The sequence below is a fragment of the Caenorhabditis elegans genome, chromosome V, assembly GCF_000002985.6.
Source record: "Caenorhabditis elegans chromosome V".
Classification (NCBI taxonomy): Eukaryota; Metazoa; Nematoda; class Chromadorea; order Rhabditida; family Rhabditidae; genus Caenorhabditis; species Caenorhabditis elegans.
Genome location: NC_003283.11, coordinates 16,488,068 through 16,502,833, shown reverse-complemented (window position 1 = coordinate 16,502,833; position 14,766 = coordinate 16,488,068). Strand labels below are relative to the sequence as shown.

General features: G+C 35.3%; 4 protein-coding genes and 4 pseudogenes across 8 annotated transcripts; 4 read left to right on the top strand and 4 right to left on the bottom strand.

The window, feature by feature from the left end:
• Window positions 1-30: 30 nt before the first annotated feature.
• On the bottom strand, window positions 31-3,482 carry F36D3.1 (AUDH_Cupin domain-containing protein). Its single transcript, NM_074777.6, has 9 exons — window positions 3,411-3,482; window positions 3,274-3,363; window positions 2,098-2,319; window positions 1,947-2,042; window positions 1,834-1,899; window positions 1,196-1,432; window positions 977-1,138; window positions 758-925; window positions 31-355 (listed from the first exon to the last, which is right to left on the bottom strand). Exons 1-9 carry the CDS (start codon window positions 3,462-3,464, stop codon window positions 140-142), a joined length of 1,311 nt encoding a protein of 436 aa, NP_507178.1. The 5' UTR covers window positions 3,465-3,482; the 3' UTR covers window positions 31-139.
• Window positions 3,483-5,237: 1,755 nt separating this feature from the next.
• On the top strand, window positions 5,238-6,877 carry srh-136 (Serpentine Receptor, class H; the record flags this gene model as incomplete). Its single annotated transcript, NM_074776.3, has 3 exons — window positions 5,238-5,410; window positions 5,479-5,624; window positions 6,167-6,877. 3 exons carry the CDS (start codon window positions 5,238-5,240, stop codon window positions 6,838-6,840), a joined length of 993 nt encoding a protein of 330 aa, NP_507177.2. The 3' UTR covers window positions 6,841-6,877.
• Window positions 6,878-7,606: 729 nt separating this feature from the next.
• Y32B12A.4 lies at window positions 7,607-8,104 on the top strand (annotated as a pseudogene). The gene is made up of 5 exons: window positions 7,607-7,636; window positions 7,683-7,770; window positions 7,817-7,884; window positions 7,931-7,990; window positions 8,038-8,104. Coding segments are annotated over exons 1-5 (313 nt in total).
• Window positions 8,105-8,344: 240 nt separating this feature from the next.
• comt-2 (Catechol O-methyltransferase domain-containing protein 1) lies at window positions 8,345-9,381 on the top strand. Its single transcript, NM_074774.3, has 4 exons — window positions 8,345-8,414; window positions 8,461-8,794; window positions 8,844-8,977; window positions 9,024-9,381. The coding sequence occupies exons 1-4, from the start codon at window positions 8,385-8,387 to the stop codon at window positions 9,177-9,179; spliced, it is 654 nt and encodes a 217-aa protein (NP_507175.2). The 5' UTR covers window positions 8,345-8,384; the 3' UTR covers window positions 9,180-9,381.
• On the bottom strand, window positions 9,376-10,664 carry srh-260 (annotated as a pseudogene). Its single transcript has 4 exons — window positions 10,361-10,664; window positions 9,973-10,157; window positions 9,687-9,917; window positions 9,376-9,630 (listed from the first exon to the last, which is right to left on the bottom strand). Coding segments are annotated over exons 1-4 (975 nt in total).
• Window positions 10,665-11,286: 622 nt separating this feature from the next.
• On the bottom strand, window positions 11,287-12,074 carry srh-259 (annotated as a pseudogene). The gene is made up of 3 exons: window positions 11,892-12,074; window positions 11,612-11,842; window positions 11,287-11,556 (listed from the first exon to the last, which is right to left on the bottom strand). Coding segments are annotated over exons 1-3 (684 nt in total).
• Window positions 12,075-12,313: 239 nt separating this feature from the next.
• srbc-73 lies at window positions 12,314-13,303 on the top strand (annotated as a pseudogene). Its single transcript has 2 exons — window positions 12,314-12,770; window positions 13,076-13,303. Coding segments are annotated over exons 1-2 (685 nt in total).
• A 426-nt stretch (window positions 13,304-13,729) lies between these two features.
• Window positions 13,730-14,362, bottom strand: sqst-4 (ZZ-type domain-containing protein; the record flags this gene model as incomplete). Its single annotated transcript, NM_074772.2, has 2 exons — window positions 14,070-14,362; window positions 13,730-14,010 (listed from the first exon to the last, which is right to left on the bottom strand). The coding sequence occupies exons 1-2, from the start codon at window positions 14,320-14,322 to the stop codon at window positions 13,730-13,732; spliced, it is 534 nt and encodes a 177-aa protein (NP_507173.1). The 5' UTR covers window positions 14,323-14,362.
• Between the last annotated feature and the right edge of the window lie 404 nt (window positions 14,363-14,766).

Sequence of the window (14,766 nt, the reverse complement as noted above, 5' to 3'; positions counted from 1 at the left end):
TTACACATAAAAAATCAAATTCACAGTAAAGGAATAAATTCATGGGACATGTAAAATATGAGCAAAAACAAAAACAATCCAGATTTTGACCAGAAATGCGGAAAAATGATGATAAAAAAAAAGAGAGAATTCAATGAATTTATTGCTGTTTGTAGATGATTTTTCCGCCATTCAAATAGCAGATCATGGATACCCGGTGCAATACAAAAATTCCCTGTTTCGGATAGTGCTTGCGGTTTTCCAAATACTTTTTGTGGACACGGACAGCGCCGGCGACGGTGATGGCCTCGTTTTTGAGTCGATCGAATTCGGCGGGATTCGTCTTTTGAAGGGTCTCCTTGTGCTCTTCGATGATCTGAAAAATGTTTGATAGTTTTGTAAAAGTTTGTAAAAGAGCATTTCTCGCTAGAACTTTGGCAGATTTATTTTTCAAAATTCGTTCAGTTTCCGTTATGTTCTCATCTTAACTCTACGGTCTACGGTCTTTTTAATGGGAGAATGTTCGCGAAGAACCTCTATTCAGCACACGTGGCGTCAGAGTGTCCCATTTCGGTTTGATCTACTTTGGTCTACAAAAAAGCGGGAGTTGAAAGTCAAAGTTCTCAATTGGTTTTGCATTGTTAAGAACGTGCTGACGTCACATTTGTTTGAGAGAAAATCCCGGAATTTTTGTAGATCAAATAGTAATGGGACAGCCTGGCAACACGTGAATTCTTCTATTTTTGAAACTGGAAGCCCGTGGCAAGCAGCTTATTACCTCAATGATCATCTGCGAGTGATTCGGATAAATCTCCACCATTCCGAGCTCAAAATCCCAAAAATGGGCTCTCTTACTGAGCCCTTTGTGTCTCAAATTCCAGTCTTCACAATCTCTATTACTCGGCTCTTCGAGCATTTCATGATCGAACAAAAAACTTGTGTCAATCTGAAAACTTTCTTACTAACAAAACCAAAATATTCCTGCCAAAAACGATACCTCAACTTCTTTACCACCTTGACCGTCGTCAACGACTCTGGTAACTTTTGGATCAGGAACTTCCACTTCTCTGGATGCAGTAATGCTCAAGTAGGCGTTTTCGTGCCATTGCTTCTTCTTTCTTCTTTTGTCATTTGTTTGGAAGGAAAACCATTTCCCGAGCTGAAAAAAAAATGATTGATCTGATTTATGAAATTACTATTTAGAAGTTCAACTCACTCTGAGCAAGGGGTCATCAACTCTTTGTAGACCCGAATTACTTGTAAGTCTTCCATCCGTTTCAGTCGGTCCGTTTGCATTTGTGTAGCGAACAATTCCCCAATTCGGAGTGAATAGATGCATCACTTTTTCCTTAGAACCTTTTTTATCGGAGAAACTTGGATTATGTGCATTGATTTTTATGCAAACTCCAACTTGAACATCCATCGGATGCACTTTTTGATATGGGTTGGCGCACTGAAATTTAACGTGTTAAACCACAGAAAATAACTTTTCTAAATTATTTATGATTTTTCAATTTTGGGAAAAAAAAGCAAGAAATGACCAAATTATTTTTGAATTCCCGCGAAAATAAGTGACCTACATAGTTTTGAGATTTTTTCTTTGTTTCAAAATTCAAAAAATTGATTGTCAAATTTCCAGATATTTTCCGAGGCAAAAAATTGGTAAGAATTTTGCTGAAACTCTAAAACTGACCTAAAACCCAAAAGCCAGACACAATTTCAAACGATTTTTGCGGACAAATGTTATAAAATTCGAACAATTATTGTTCAAATTATTTAAGAAAATCATCGAAAATTTTAGTAATTTTGAGCAAAGACTGTTTACTGGAAAACAATTTTAAAAAAACCGCCTACAATATGTTTAGGTCCTGGATAGTTGATCGTTTTCATGTTCTTTCCAATAAATTCGAGCGTCCAGGGCTGCAAAATTCCATTAAACTTTGATTTTTTTTCCCCGCAAAACTCACAGCCAGTGCGTAGGGGCACTCTGTCAATGACACAGTGCCAATGAACTCAATAACTTCGAAGAGCAAGTCTCCAGATGGTGCATATGTGAAAATACACTGAAATATTTTAAGATTTTTAGAAATTTTAAATTTTTTTAGTCGAGCCAAAAACCTCTCCGAGTAAACCGCCTCTGCAGCCGCTGGTAAAAATATCATTTTCATCGTCCTTGACAAACTTGAGATACGGGGACCACACGGCATCCGCGTATTTTTCACCAATTTCCTGCGGAAGAGCAAAAGCATTTGGAGTTGTGGCTACGGTGTGTACGAAGACCTCTCCGTTGTCTTCCCATGTTTTGAATGGCTGTTCTTCCCAGTAAGGGACGGATGGGTCCTAAAAAAATAAATTTACTATGCACTGAAATAAAGTGCTGAACATAGCTGAAATCTACTATTTTTCCAACATTTTTGCTGGTTTCATTGGCCGGAAATAGTATTTATTACTATAACATAGACACGAAGTTTTGCACCAAAATACGGTACCCGGTCTCGACACGGCATATTTTGCCAAATACCAAAAGGCGCCAGGAGTCGGTTTTTTTCCGGCGCTTGGCAATTAGGCAAATTGCCGGAATTGAAAATTTCATGCAAATCGGCAAACCTGCAAATTGCCGGAATTGAAAATTTCCGGCAAATCGGCAAACCTGCAAATTGCCGGTTTGCCGAATTTGCCGGCAAAACGGCAATTGCCGAAAAAATCAGATTTTCATTCTTAATTGGCAAAATTGTACGCATCCTATGAACGTTCCTCCATATATTTTAGAAAGTAAGGAAATTCTATGAAAATATGTAAAGAAAACGCGAAAAAATTTCAGAAAGGGACATTTGTAAGTCTTATGAACAATACTCCAAACATTTCCGGCAAACGGCAAATTGGCAAATTGTCGATTTGCCGAGCGGCAGTTGCCGCCCTCTCCTGGTGTGCGTGGGGTTTTTTTAATTGTTTCAGTACAAAATAATTATGAATTTTTATCGAAAATCCACTGCAATAAAATTTGCAATTACAGTACTCTTTAATGCCGCAGACTTATTTCTGATTAACAAAAAGGTGTCGTGTCAAGACCATGTATCGTATTTGTTACGCATAATTCGCAAAAATATTTTAATATTTATTCTGAAAAATTGAAAATCATTTAAAGTTAATTTTCGTCAAAAAACCGACATTCTTGTCACACAAATTTGAATAAATTTATACATAAATACCAATAAAAAATGTTTTTTGAAGTGGCAGCGTTAAAGATTCAGACAACAAATTTCCTAAATTAATTCAAATTTCCAATCAACTAACCACATCAAAAACGACGCGCCAAGCTCCAAGTTCCAAGTCCTCTTCGCCTTTTTTCGGGCACTCGATCAGACCACGATCAAGCGTGTAAATCTGAAAAAAAGTTTTCTGAAAAACTGAAACTTTCACAAAAATCTTACTTTGAAGTGATCCTTACTGATTTCGCAAATGAAGCCATTTGGTGTTTTCTCCATTTTAAAAAATTGGTTTTCCTGAAAATCTTTTTTTTTTAATAATATGTACAAAAATAAGGAATAAGGAGTACGAAAAATGGAAAACGAGAAAGGAAGAAAAACTATACAATCGATCTGCCATATAAATTTCTCTTTTCCCGCACAGGGCCTGTTTGCGGATTAAACACCTAACTTGACGACAGTTGTCTCTGCGTCTCTCAACAAGTGGAACCACTAAAACTGAGAAAAAAATTCCACGGAAAAACAGGCATTCAAAGGAATCGCATAAGAAAAAAAAATCAAATTTACAATATACTGATATACTCAAAAACAAAAGAAAATCATAAAGGTAATTTAAAATTGTCTAAAATTGAGCCTGTTCAAATTTTGGAAAAGTGTTGAACTTATTGTTATCTGAAATTTTTGCAACAATTTTGCGGAAAATATTCACATAGACGCAAAATTTCGAACCAAAATTACGGTACCTGGTCTCGACACGACAAATTTTTTGTCAAGTACCAGCGGGATTGAGCCTTCAAAGAATACTGTAATTTCCAAATTTCGGTGCTGCAAGATGAAATTTTAATTGATTTTTAAGAGTTTTTTCACGGTTTGTTAGAATTATGAGGTTCGCCACGCGAAACACATTTTTTTTAATTCCTTTTTTTCAGGATGCGCCTTTAAGATTACTGTAGATTTTTTGCAGATGCAACTTTGGTAACTGTGTTAACAAAAAAAATTATGCATAACAAATAAAAACAGAAAAAAATCCGTATAAAAACGATCAAATAGTTGGTCGAGGGGCTATTCAACCTGTTGTCTGGGGGATGGTACAAAAGAGTGTGGGGAAGAAGGTACCAGTCGCAAAGATGTAAAAGGGGAAGAGGGGCAGTTGAACGTGGGAAAATAGAAGGTGTTTTATAGGGGGCCATAAATGGAAAAAATGGCAAAAGGTTTAAATATGATAGTTTAGTAAAAAGAACTGAAAAGAGCCTAGTTTTTAGTGGGAATATATGTATATATATTATTTGTTTTAAATGACAGAAAACAGACCGGATATAACTCTAAAAAATTCATAACATTTTTCTAAATTTTTAATGATTTTTTTACAATTTTGCCAAAATTTAAAATTGAGACTTATTGTGAATTATTTGTGAATTCCCGCGCAAATGAATGTAATATTTTCGACATTTTTGTTCACATGAAATTATCGATTTTCAGGTCAATTTTGAATTTTTCTCGAAAAACACACAAGAAGAACCAATCATCATAATCGGAAAACCACGAAATTTTTCGGGCATTTGAGCACGCGGGATTTCAAATAAATGTTCTCCTTTTTAAACAATTTTTGCAGAATTGAAAAAATCATATAAAAAATTATTTAGAGAACTGTTATAAATGTTCTATTTTCTGTAATTTAAAACAAAACTTTGTTTAACTAAACTCCACATTTATACGTTGAATGTATTATAATTCAATTTCAATGCAAATTGAATCAAAAGCGAAAATATACTAGCTTATCAAAGGAAAATGATCAAGACATGAGTTTTGTACATTTACCTATTTTCAATTAATTCAGTTTCTTCAGAAATTTTAATGTTTTTTTTTGAATATTTTGAAATCCTCTAAACATTTGCAGAAAACTAACTATACAAAATTTCCGAGAACAGATGCTTACCAGGTGAAAAAAACATAACTCCGCTTGTCGGACAGGTGAATATTTATCGAATACTTTCAATCAGTCCCTATTCGCATTCTGTCAAGCCATAATTTTCCACTTGAAAGCTCTCGGCTATGTGCACATGGCATGACAGCTATCTCGCATCAGAAGAATTCTACCTGCTCTGTTCCCATGTGATAACGGTTATTCAATTTCCTTTAAATCTTCTTGGGTTATACATTGTAGTATTCAAAACTCCGAGTAACATGTCAAAAGTGAAGTTCTCAATGCTAGTGATGCATTTCACGTGGGTTTAATTTTATAATGGAATTTTTTTTAAATTTTTTACATTCTTACAACGTTCAATAATTCTAGAATCTTTTGGATAGACTTTTACTGGAATATCCTTTGTATTCCATTTGTTATATATGCGGCGGTGGCTGGGTACCCGCTGGGTGTCATAGTTTATTTGGGAGTCCCTACAATTGTTGTGGCCTATATTGGAATGACGTCTCTTTTGCGTAAGTTGTCTGGTGTCAGGCAGGGCTGTGCGGCAACGCACAAAACTGTTCATTTTGTACATGATAACACAATTTTTTTCATTCAAAATCAATTTAGAAATGTAGAAAAAGGTTTGTTCTATCTGAAAATGATATTTACTTTTATTGGAAAGCTTCAAAAAAAATCCTCAAATAGTGCCAGAAAGTTGTCGTTTGCCGAAAAACTTTCGACGTCATTTTTCGGCAAGTTTCAGGCACTATTTTGAGATTTTTTGACACTTCTTTCAACAAAAATAGGTAACTTTTATATTAATTTTGGATAAAACAATTGTGATATCATGTATGAAATAAGCAGTTTTGTGCGTTTGCCGGATAAATACCGCAAATTTTTCTGCACAGAAAAATTTTAATTGTGCGACACCAGTTGAAAATATGCTTTGAAAATCTTTTTCAAAATGTGTGAATTTGTATTATGGACCTTTAGTCGGTCCTTGTAAACTTGATTGGCAATATAATCAACATAAAAATCAATATTTTCTCCGTATCACCCTTCTCCTTTTCAGTTTTAATTCCCGCCGTGGTTCTATTCTTCGAAGAACGTTACAATCGTCTCATACGTCGAGATGCCGACTCTCAAAGTCGATTTATAAAACGCGTAATCTATTTTATAATAATTTACGTTCTAGTATTAACCGGACTAATACCCGCGTACTCAGATTCTTTTAACTATGAAGAACAAAGACTGTATATTCTGAAGGAGTACCCTTGTATTCCGCCAAGCTTCTTCGAGAAACCTGGGTTTTTGATACTATCTGATAATCCCAGAAAGTTGGCGTACACTCTTCTTCTATTCATAATTATATTTATGTTACAAACACTCTATTTCCTAATTCGAGTATTATTTCATCTGCAAAAAAGTAAAGCTCACTCTGAAAAGACGGCTCGAATGCAGAAACAATTATTCAAAGCCCTATGCATTCAAGTTTCGGTCCCACTGGTGTTTGCAGCAGTACCATGCATTTATATGAATATTTCTGCAGCATTTTATTATTTAAACATGATGCTTTCAAATTTTTCATTGCTATGGATTCAAACTCATGGGATATGCTCAACGGTGACAATGCTTTGTGTTCATAAGGCTTATAGAGGAGCAACTGTGAAGCTTTTCTGTCGAAGAGAATTGGCAAACAAAGTTTTCGAAAGGAAATCCGTTAATAATTCTGGGATAAAATTGTAAATAAGTATTCGCAATATTAAATAAAGAATTAAATTTTTTGTTCAAGTTTTCTGGCCTGCCAAACTATGTCAACTGAAATCAATTCTGTATTACTGTAGAAGTCTACAAAGTGTGTCTGATGACTCATCCCATAAGCTTCTTCAATCCTGTTACGTTTAACAAAGCGATTTGTCATGAACAATTCAGATTTCTTCAATTCGTTTCTCATAACTTTGAAGGGCTTAAAATATATAGATCTTCGTATTTTTTACATTTGGCCAAAATACGTGAACTTCAAGTACACCTATGCAGTGTGTCACAAAACAGAACATTGCACCTGAAGCAATTCAAGTAGACTGGATGGTAATTTTCTTTGCTTCAGTACCACAATGCCAAATCCCGACATTTCCGATATCAATCTCTGAAGGTCTGAATTGTCTCTTTTTTTCTTTTACTATTAGAATAATATATTTAGTTTGAAGTCTCGGAAAAGTCTTAAAAAAAAGCAAGAAGAGCAAAAAATACATTTAATTTGTACTGCTGCCGCTTGTTGAAGTACTTAAAAAATTTCAACTTTTGACTTTAATAATTGTAACTAGTGAGAAACTATTAATAAAACTCCCACAAACACTTTTCAAAAAAAAAAGTTTCGATTTCGAGAAATTAAAAAATATAGCTTAAAAAAAACGTCTAAACACGTTTCCATGTGCCTTTTTTTTTCATAAAAGAGATTTTAAATCTGATAACGTTTCAAAAATTATTTATATTTATTTCTCATTTTATCAATATGTTTCCACTCGTGTTTCTAAAAGATTTCGTGAGTTTTATTCAGAACCAGGCATAAAAACATATTTTGTTTCCAGATAACTTTCTACATTTGCACAATTATTCTACTCAGTCTACACTCTGATCAATTGCCGGATCAGGACAAAATTCGATAGCGATGCTAGGGTACTATTATGTGCAAAAGAAAATTTCTTCAGTTTCAATGTTTCAGGCACACCTAGTCACTAAAAATTCTCTGGTCTATCCGAGTCCGCGTAAATCAATTAGTCCAATTTTTCAGTAAGATTATCAATTTTCTCAACTCAAATAATTTTATTTTTTTTAGAAATCCACCGGCAAATACTTCCGTTGCAAGAATCGGATCAGTGGAGGAAGATACTCTTGCGTGAGATTTAAAATACTAGGATTTCTACTACAAATTGTAATTTCCAGAAACTTAAAATCTCTCCCAGCAGAGAAATCGGATGTCCCTGAGGATCAGCAGATGAAGAACAATTAATTATTGGTTTACTAGATTAGTCAATAAATTTTTAGTTATGATTATTTTTTGTCTAAACATTCTAACAGGATGAGGCGTTAACTGGGCGTCTTTTCCCACGAGAGCCAGCGATCAGAATTGTCTAGTTGCACCTCTTGATAACAATGCCAACAAGACCTTATCAGCTGACATCATGTTTGATGGTTTTGCTGATAGCAATTGTGAAGCACAATGATCAAATATTTATTTTCATTCTAACATATTGCACCTAGTTCTCGATTTGTAATTTTTCAGTATCAAAATGTCTCTAGTTAATGCTTACTGCTCAGAGGTTAGTTTGCTCACAATCGGGAGGCTCAAAACATTTCTCTTTCCAGCACACCACTATCGAATCCGAGCTCCAAGCTGAGCTCCGCCGAGCAACAATTGACAGTGTCCCAATGGCAATGATACTTGGTGCGCCGGAAGTTTTCACGTTTGGCCAGAACTTCATCAGATCCTTCGGAGGAAAGAGGGTCCTAGATATAGGAACATTTACTGGTGCTTCTGCATTGGCATGGGCTCTTGCTGTTCCAGATGGCACTGGGGAAGTGCTCACTTTTGATATAAATCTCAGCGATTATAAAAAGTACGGAGTCCCCATAATTTCTAAATGCAAAAAGACTTTCAAAAAGATTCGAGCTATTGAGGGTCCTGCTTTGGAGAATCTTGGTGGGTTAGCTTTTTCAAATTGCCCATAAATTTGACGGCCAATTTTCAGACAAACTCATCGCCGATGGCCAATCTGGATCTTTTGATTTCGCATTCATTGACGCCGACAAGACAAACTACAGTAAGTATTACGATAGATGCGTGACCCTCCTTCGAAAGGGTGGTGTCATTTTTGTGGACAATGTAAGTGAGCACACTGGAACTCCTCGCAAAAACTTGGTAAATTCAGTGCCTCTGGGATGGATCGGTGTGTCAGGAGACGACTAGAACAGATGAAAGCTCCGTAGCTATTCATGAGGCCAACGAGAAAATATTCCACGATGACAGGACGTACTCGGCAATTTTGAATCTTGGTGATGGCACCCACGTTGCATTTAAAAAATGAATTAACCCAACATTTTTTACACATTTTTTTGAGTTTTCATACGTTTCTAAAAGTTGTGTATATATTTGTTCGAACTATTATCACCCTTTGATTGTTTCTTACAGGCTTAGGCTTAGGCTTAGGCTTAGGAAAAAACAAAAACACATAATTCAAACAATTTTAATGATTAAAAATTATTATCTATAAAACACTGAATTCACAACAAAACAGAAACCGTAGTTCTTATCTGCCTTGCAGAAGACACTTTTCTCAACCAACTGAGCTGAAAAATGTCTAAACACGCGTTTCTATACGGTTTGTGAGCCCGTAGAAGTATAAGTGTGCATATAACTCCGTGCAGAGCAAGAAAAATGAAAATGAAGTTGTTCGCTGCTTGATTATAATATCCTGACAAACAAGACGTCAGAATATACACGTATGGGATGAAGCAAGCAAGAAAAAATGCTCCAGTCTGAAATGTTTTCCGATCTTTTTTTAAAAATGGAAATTTCGAGCTTAAAATCTAACCTGGGCCTAGACAGCGTGCAGAAATTTCTCCTGTAGTTTCATGGTTAGTTCAGAATGTGTTGATTCTCTGATTGATTTGAAAATGTTCCAATGAGTAATTAGAACTAATGGAATAAACTCCAAAAGTAGAAAGACTGTCTGAAATATGAACACAGCTAGAAATAGCCGAGAGTCCGTCGCTAAAACGTATATTGGTAGGGATGCAATATCGTCCGGGAGCTTTGGTATAAGCTGGAAGAGTATTTTATGAAACCCGCAAAACGTCGGCCGCAAGTCTCCAACTCACCTGGAGAACCGTTTTAATGCCATATGATTGTTCAGGAGTATTAAAACAAATTGGAATCATGAAAGTTATCGTGAGAAAATAGTTTAGCAATATTATTGGTATACGGATATAACGCCATATTGTTTTTTTCGCAAATAACTGATAGAATCGGTTCTCAAACATCAAAACATTGGCGTCAAAAACCACTGAAAAATTAATAAGTTCTAGAATATTATTAAAAAATTTTCTGCTTTAGAAACAGCTTTGAAAGGACAAAAAGAGTTTGAAAGTTTTTGAAACTTTCGGAAAAACTTCTGAACATTTTGTAATTTTTAAAATTTTCCTGGAATATTTTGAAAGTTATCTCAGATCTGTAATCCATTTCATCGGAACCAAGCGAAAAACTTACTGAAAAGAAGCGTGAAAATTATATAAACTTGAAAAATAGTTGAAATTCTAAAAATTGTCGTAAAAATGCCTAATGGCACACCAGCAAGTGCAGGAAAAAGTATAATTGGAACATTGAAAACACAAAGTACCAAGTCAAATACCAGACACCAAAAGTGAAAATTGAATAATATCCACTTTACAGAGCTCATAGATTTTGGAGTTTTGAATAAGATACAGTAAAGTCCAAGTAGTTGTAATGGACATGAGAAAGCTGTCAATAAATGTAGAGAGTACAGCAAAAAAGTTGACGTTTCCAAAAACATGATTAAAAAATGCGAGTCAACTCAGACGTTGCTCACCTGTTTTTGAGAGCTAATGAAGTTTTCACGGAAAATCGAACATACGTGCTCATTACTAAACTTCCGTCTGTAGCAGTGATTATGCAGTCAAAATTTAATTAATTTGAACAAAATCACATTTTTCAAATTGTTTCACCAGCTGATAGGTAAAAGTAGGAAAATGAGCGAGTTCAAAAAATCGTTCCAATTTTTGAATTTGGACGAATTATGGCGTCCTGAAGTGCAGCCGACGCCCACCCGGGTTTTCATGGATTCTGAAAAAGTTAGCGTCTAAACGTACTAACTTATTTGAAGGTCTCTTGTTGCAAAAAACAACTTATCAGATATTTCCAGTGTGCCTGCCTTCAAGGTGACCTTCGCCTGTTTCACACGCGTGCCGAATGGCAAAGTACATAAGAATTTTTTCGCGAAACTCAGAAAATGTCGGGCGCTGCAAAAATTTTATATTGGCGCCATTCTAGTTCCTTCACGCAATCCTAGTGTCTAGGCGCAATTTTATTCTCAAAATCAAATGGGAGGTGTGGTAAATTTACCCAATGCTTTTTGTAAAACAAAAATAAAAAAGTTTATTTTCTAAACTGGCCATTCACATCATAACCGAAATAGCTGTGCGTATTTTATTTTCAGGAACCAATTTAGGGAACCAAGTAACTGATGGCCAAATTGAGTGTAGTATATTAATGCAGACATTTCTATACGGTATATGTACCCAGAGAAGTATAAGTTTGCATATTACACCATGTAAAGAAAGAAAAATAAAGATAAAATTGTTTGCCGCTTGGTTGTAATAATCCAAAAAACAGGCTATTAAAACGTAGACGTAGGGAATGAAGCAAGACAGGAAAAATGCACAACTCTGAAAATTTCCATTTTAAATTGTTTTAACTGTAAGATCATTATCATTGGTATACCTGTGCATAGATCGCATGCAAAAATTTTTCCTGAAGCTTCATGGTGTACCTAGATATCCTTGATTCTCTTACAGACCTTGCTATGTTCCAATGGGTTATAATGACTAATGGAATATATTCAAAAAGTTGAAAAATTGTCATAAATAAAAATACGGCCAAAAATAAATAGCAATCTGTGGCCAAAACGTATAACTGGCGAGACTTTATTTCATCTGATAGATTTGGTATAAGCTAAAATTTTATTGATTTCCGCTTTGAAGCTTTAATATTTGATTCTCCCTTTATACACAGTTTCAAGACCGAATGATTGGTCGGGAATGTTCAAGAATAATGGAATTGTGAAGGTTATAGTTACTAAGTAGTTGATAAATATTACTGTAATCCGCAAATGCCGCCATAATTTTTGTTTTGCAAAAAGCTGATAGTATCGGTTCTCAAATGTCAAAATGTTGGCGTCGAAGACTACTGAAAAATATTTAGATTTTAAGAAAAAAATAATGCAATTTTCTGAAATCTTTTGAGCAGGTTGGCGAACTTTTTTGCAAGGGTTCTAGGAAATTTGTAGAATTATTTCAGAACTTTTCGAAATTTTCTAAAATTTTTTGAAAAATTCTAAATAATTTTTAAACCTCCTCAAACTATCTTAAGAGTTCTATGAACAAAAATTGCTTCTTTTTTTGTTACCTTTTCTTTGTTTTCAGTATCCCTAGTTCAAGCCTACTACCTCATTCGCCTTATCGACGAGGAACTTGTTATCAAGAACTTGCTGTTTTTCTTAACATACCCCGCAAATATATGCACAAGCATTCGCCCGACGCTTGTGTTTTTGATATGTTTTGACCGTGTAGATGCGGTTTATTCACCAGTTTTATACCACAACAATCGCCATCGAATATCTTCATTGGTTATTTTGCCCTTTATGATTTTGTCTGCTGCTCTCGACCAACACATTTGGTTCGGATACTACGGGGATGATGGAGATGTTCCTTTGGAATGCGATGAATTCAGGTGCACTGTTAATGAGTGTTACATTAACTATTGGCTATCACACGAACAAGAAACTCATTTCATTAGCGCCGGATTGACTTTGATTATATTTTTCCGGCTTTTTATTTATGATAGGTGTACAAAGTACCAGTCTAGCAAGGTTATAACAAAAGTGAGTTTTATGTATACATATAAAATGTTGAAATAAAATTGTTACGTACGAGAGGTACCTGAGAAAAATTATTTTCTTTACTTTTCAACGAGCTATTAGTCAAAATATTTAAAAATATTTTATTAGATGAATATATGTATTACAAGAAAAAATGTTACTGAAGAGTTACCGCACCTAATGCTTGACTTCCGTTTGTCTTTTGATGTACCGATCGGCTAAAACCCTATTTTCTTTTTTCAAAACATTTTGCTACATATGTACATATGAAATAAACGTCGTAATTTCATAATTTCAGTTTTTTCCAGGCCACAAGAATTGCGCTACCGGATTCAATCATACTAATAACTTTTAACATATTTCCGTCCTTCATCTTCAAGGAAGTCCCATCTATAAGCTTCGAGACAGTTGGACCATTAGTTGTCGTATTTGAAACTGCGGAACTGCTCATTGAAACAATTATCATTTGCAAATACCTCATTAATAAAAAAAATCGCGCACACGGTTACTATTGTACTTCTATAGCTTCAGTTTGAATAAAAAGTAGTCTGCTTTTTGATTTTTTATCCAGGTGAATCAATTGAAAGTCGCGTAGATTTGTGGTTTGTGGATCCGTGGATTGTGGTCCGTGGCATGTCATTTTTCAAAAGGCAAAACTGTTAGGCGATAACAGTATGACAGAATTAGACGCTGCTTGTGTACTGATAAAAAAAGGGAAAAGCTGATAACAAACTGTAACTGTTTGCAAAAACTTCCTTCCCTAGTCTTTGGTTTTTTGGAATTTATCTGAAAATTTTACTAGAAACGTTGATTATTGCCTAGTTGCATATGAAAATATGTATAATGATGCAAAAATAAATTTTATCAATGAGAAATATAAAAAAAGTATTTAGTAGGTCAAAAATTCTATATAATTCCAGATCTATTCGTTTAGTAGACGTGAAGAATAAACAAACGCCAATTTAGGCGGCGATACGGAGCATAGTGTGTTGCGCGTGAGCATTTCTTGCTTCACAGCTCGAACAGATGTCGTAATCCGTACAAATGGTGCATTTGAAGCGGTGTCCAGTAATTGTAGTGTAGCAAGAGTCACAACGGACAATTGGATGAGTGGGATGAATGTGAGAGTGGCATGGCTCGAGATTGATGATGAGGTATGGGAATCGGTAGATTGGGCTGATCTTGACAAGAGACATCACTTGAGACGAGTTAGTGATCTCTGGAGTTGCGTGAGCGTGGCTGCCTGAAATTTATTTTGAGATGATAATTCAAATAAATCGTCTTGCATGTAACTAAACTCACCATCAAACATTTTGAACTGAGAGGCAGAAATCATTTCACGTGCTTTTCTGTGAAGCTGATCGAATGCCTCGTCCTGGTGCAAATCCATTCTGATGATCTTATTGCAGGTGGATAAGTTGAAAGTCACGTAGACATCTCGGTGATACCCAGAATGCATTTCAGATTGATGGATAGTCGAGGTAACAACGTGGTCATGGTACTCGGCTGGCACATACTTGAGTTCTTCAACGGAGTGTGGTCCGTGGGATGTCATTTTGCAGTAGGTGAAGTGGTTCGGAGATGAAAATAAAACTGACTTGAGCAGCTCTGAGTCGCTGCTTTTATACTGATGCCTGTAGTGGTTCGCAAAAACTTCCTCCCCCAGTCTTTGGTCTTTTCGAAACTTAACAGAAAATGTTACTAGAAATGCTGATTACGCAAAGACTAAATTGTGAACGATTCGTAAACAATATGTGTACATCCTTTTTCGACGCGTGACTGCGGAAGTTTCGATAAATTTTCATTTCACAGAAGGAGTTAGACTTATCAAACATCGTAAGTTTGTTTCTATGTAGTTTGGCAGCTCAATTAGCGATGGGGAATCTCGAGCAGCATATGCCGCACAGTACTGAGAATAGTGCATGGAACACACGATATACGGGGTCTGTAATTTATATTTTACGGGAACAAAAATTCCGCAGAAACTATTTCCATGCTT

Excerpts from the sequence above, each read along its gene's own strand:
- comt-2 (NM_074774.3), top strand. The coding sequence starts at position 8,385 with ATGTCTCTAGTTAATGCTTACTGCTCAGAG. Across the intron at positions 8,415-8,460 it reads TTAATGCTTACTGCTCAGAG|CACACCACTATCGAATCCGA; the intron begins GTTAGTTTGCTC and ends TTCTCTTTCCAG. Across the intron at positions 8,978-9,023 it reads GTGTCATTTTTGTGGACAAT|TGCCTCTGGGATGGATCGGT; the intron begins GTAAGTGAGCAC and ends TGGTAAATTCAG.
- F36D3.1 (NM_074777.6), bottom strand. The coding sequence starts at position 3,464 with ATGGAGAAAACACCAAATGGCTTCATTTGCGAAATCAGTAAGGATCAC. Across the intron at positions 1,900-1,946 it reads AGTGCCCCTACGCACTGGCT|CCCTGGACGCTCGAATTTAT; the intron begins GTGAGTTTTGCG and ends GGAATTTTGCAG. Across the intron at positions 1,433-1,833 it reads ATCCAGGACCTAAACATATT|TGCGCCAACCCATATCAAAA; the intron begins GTAGGCGGTTTT and ends GTTAAATTTCAG.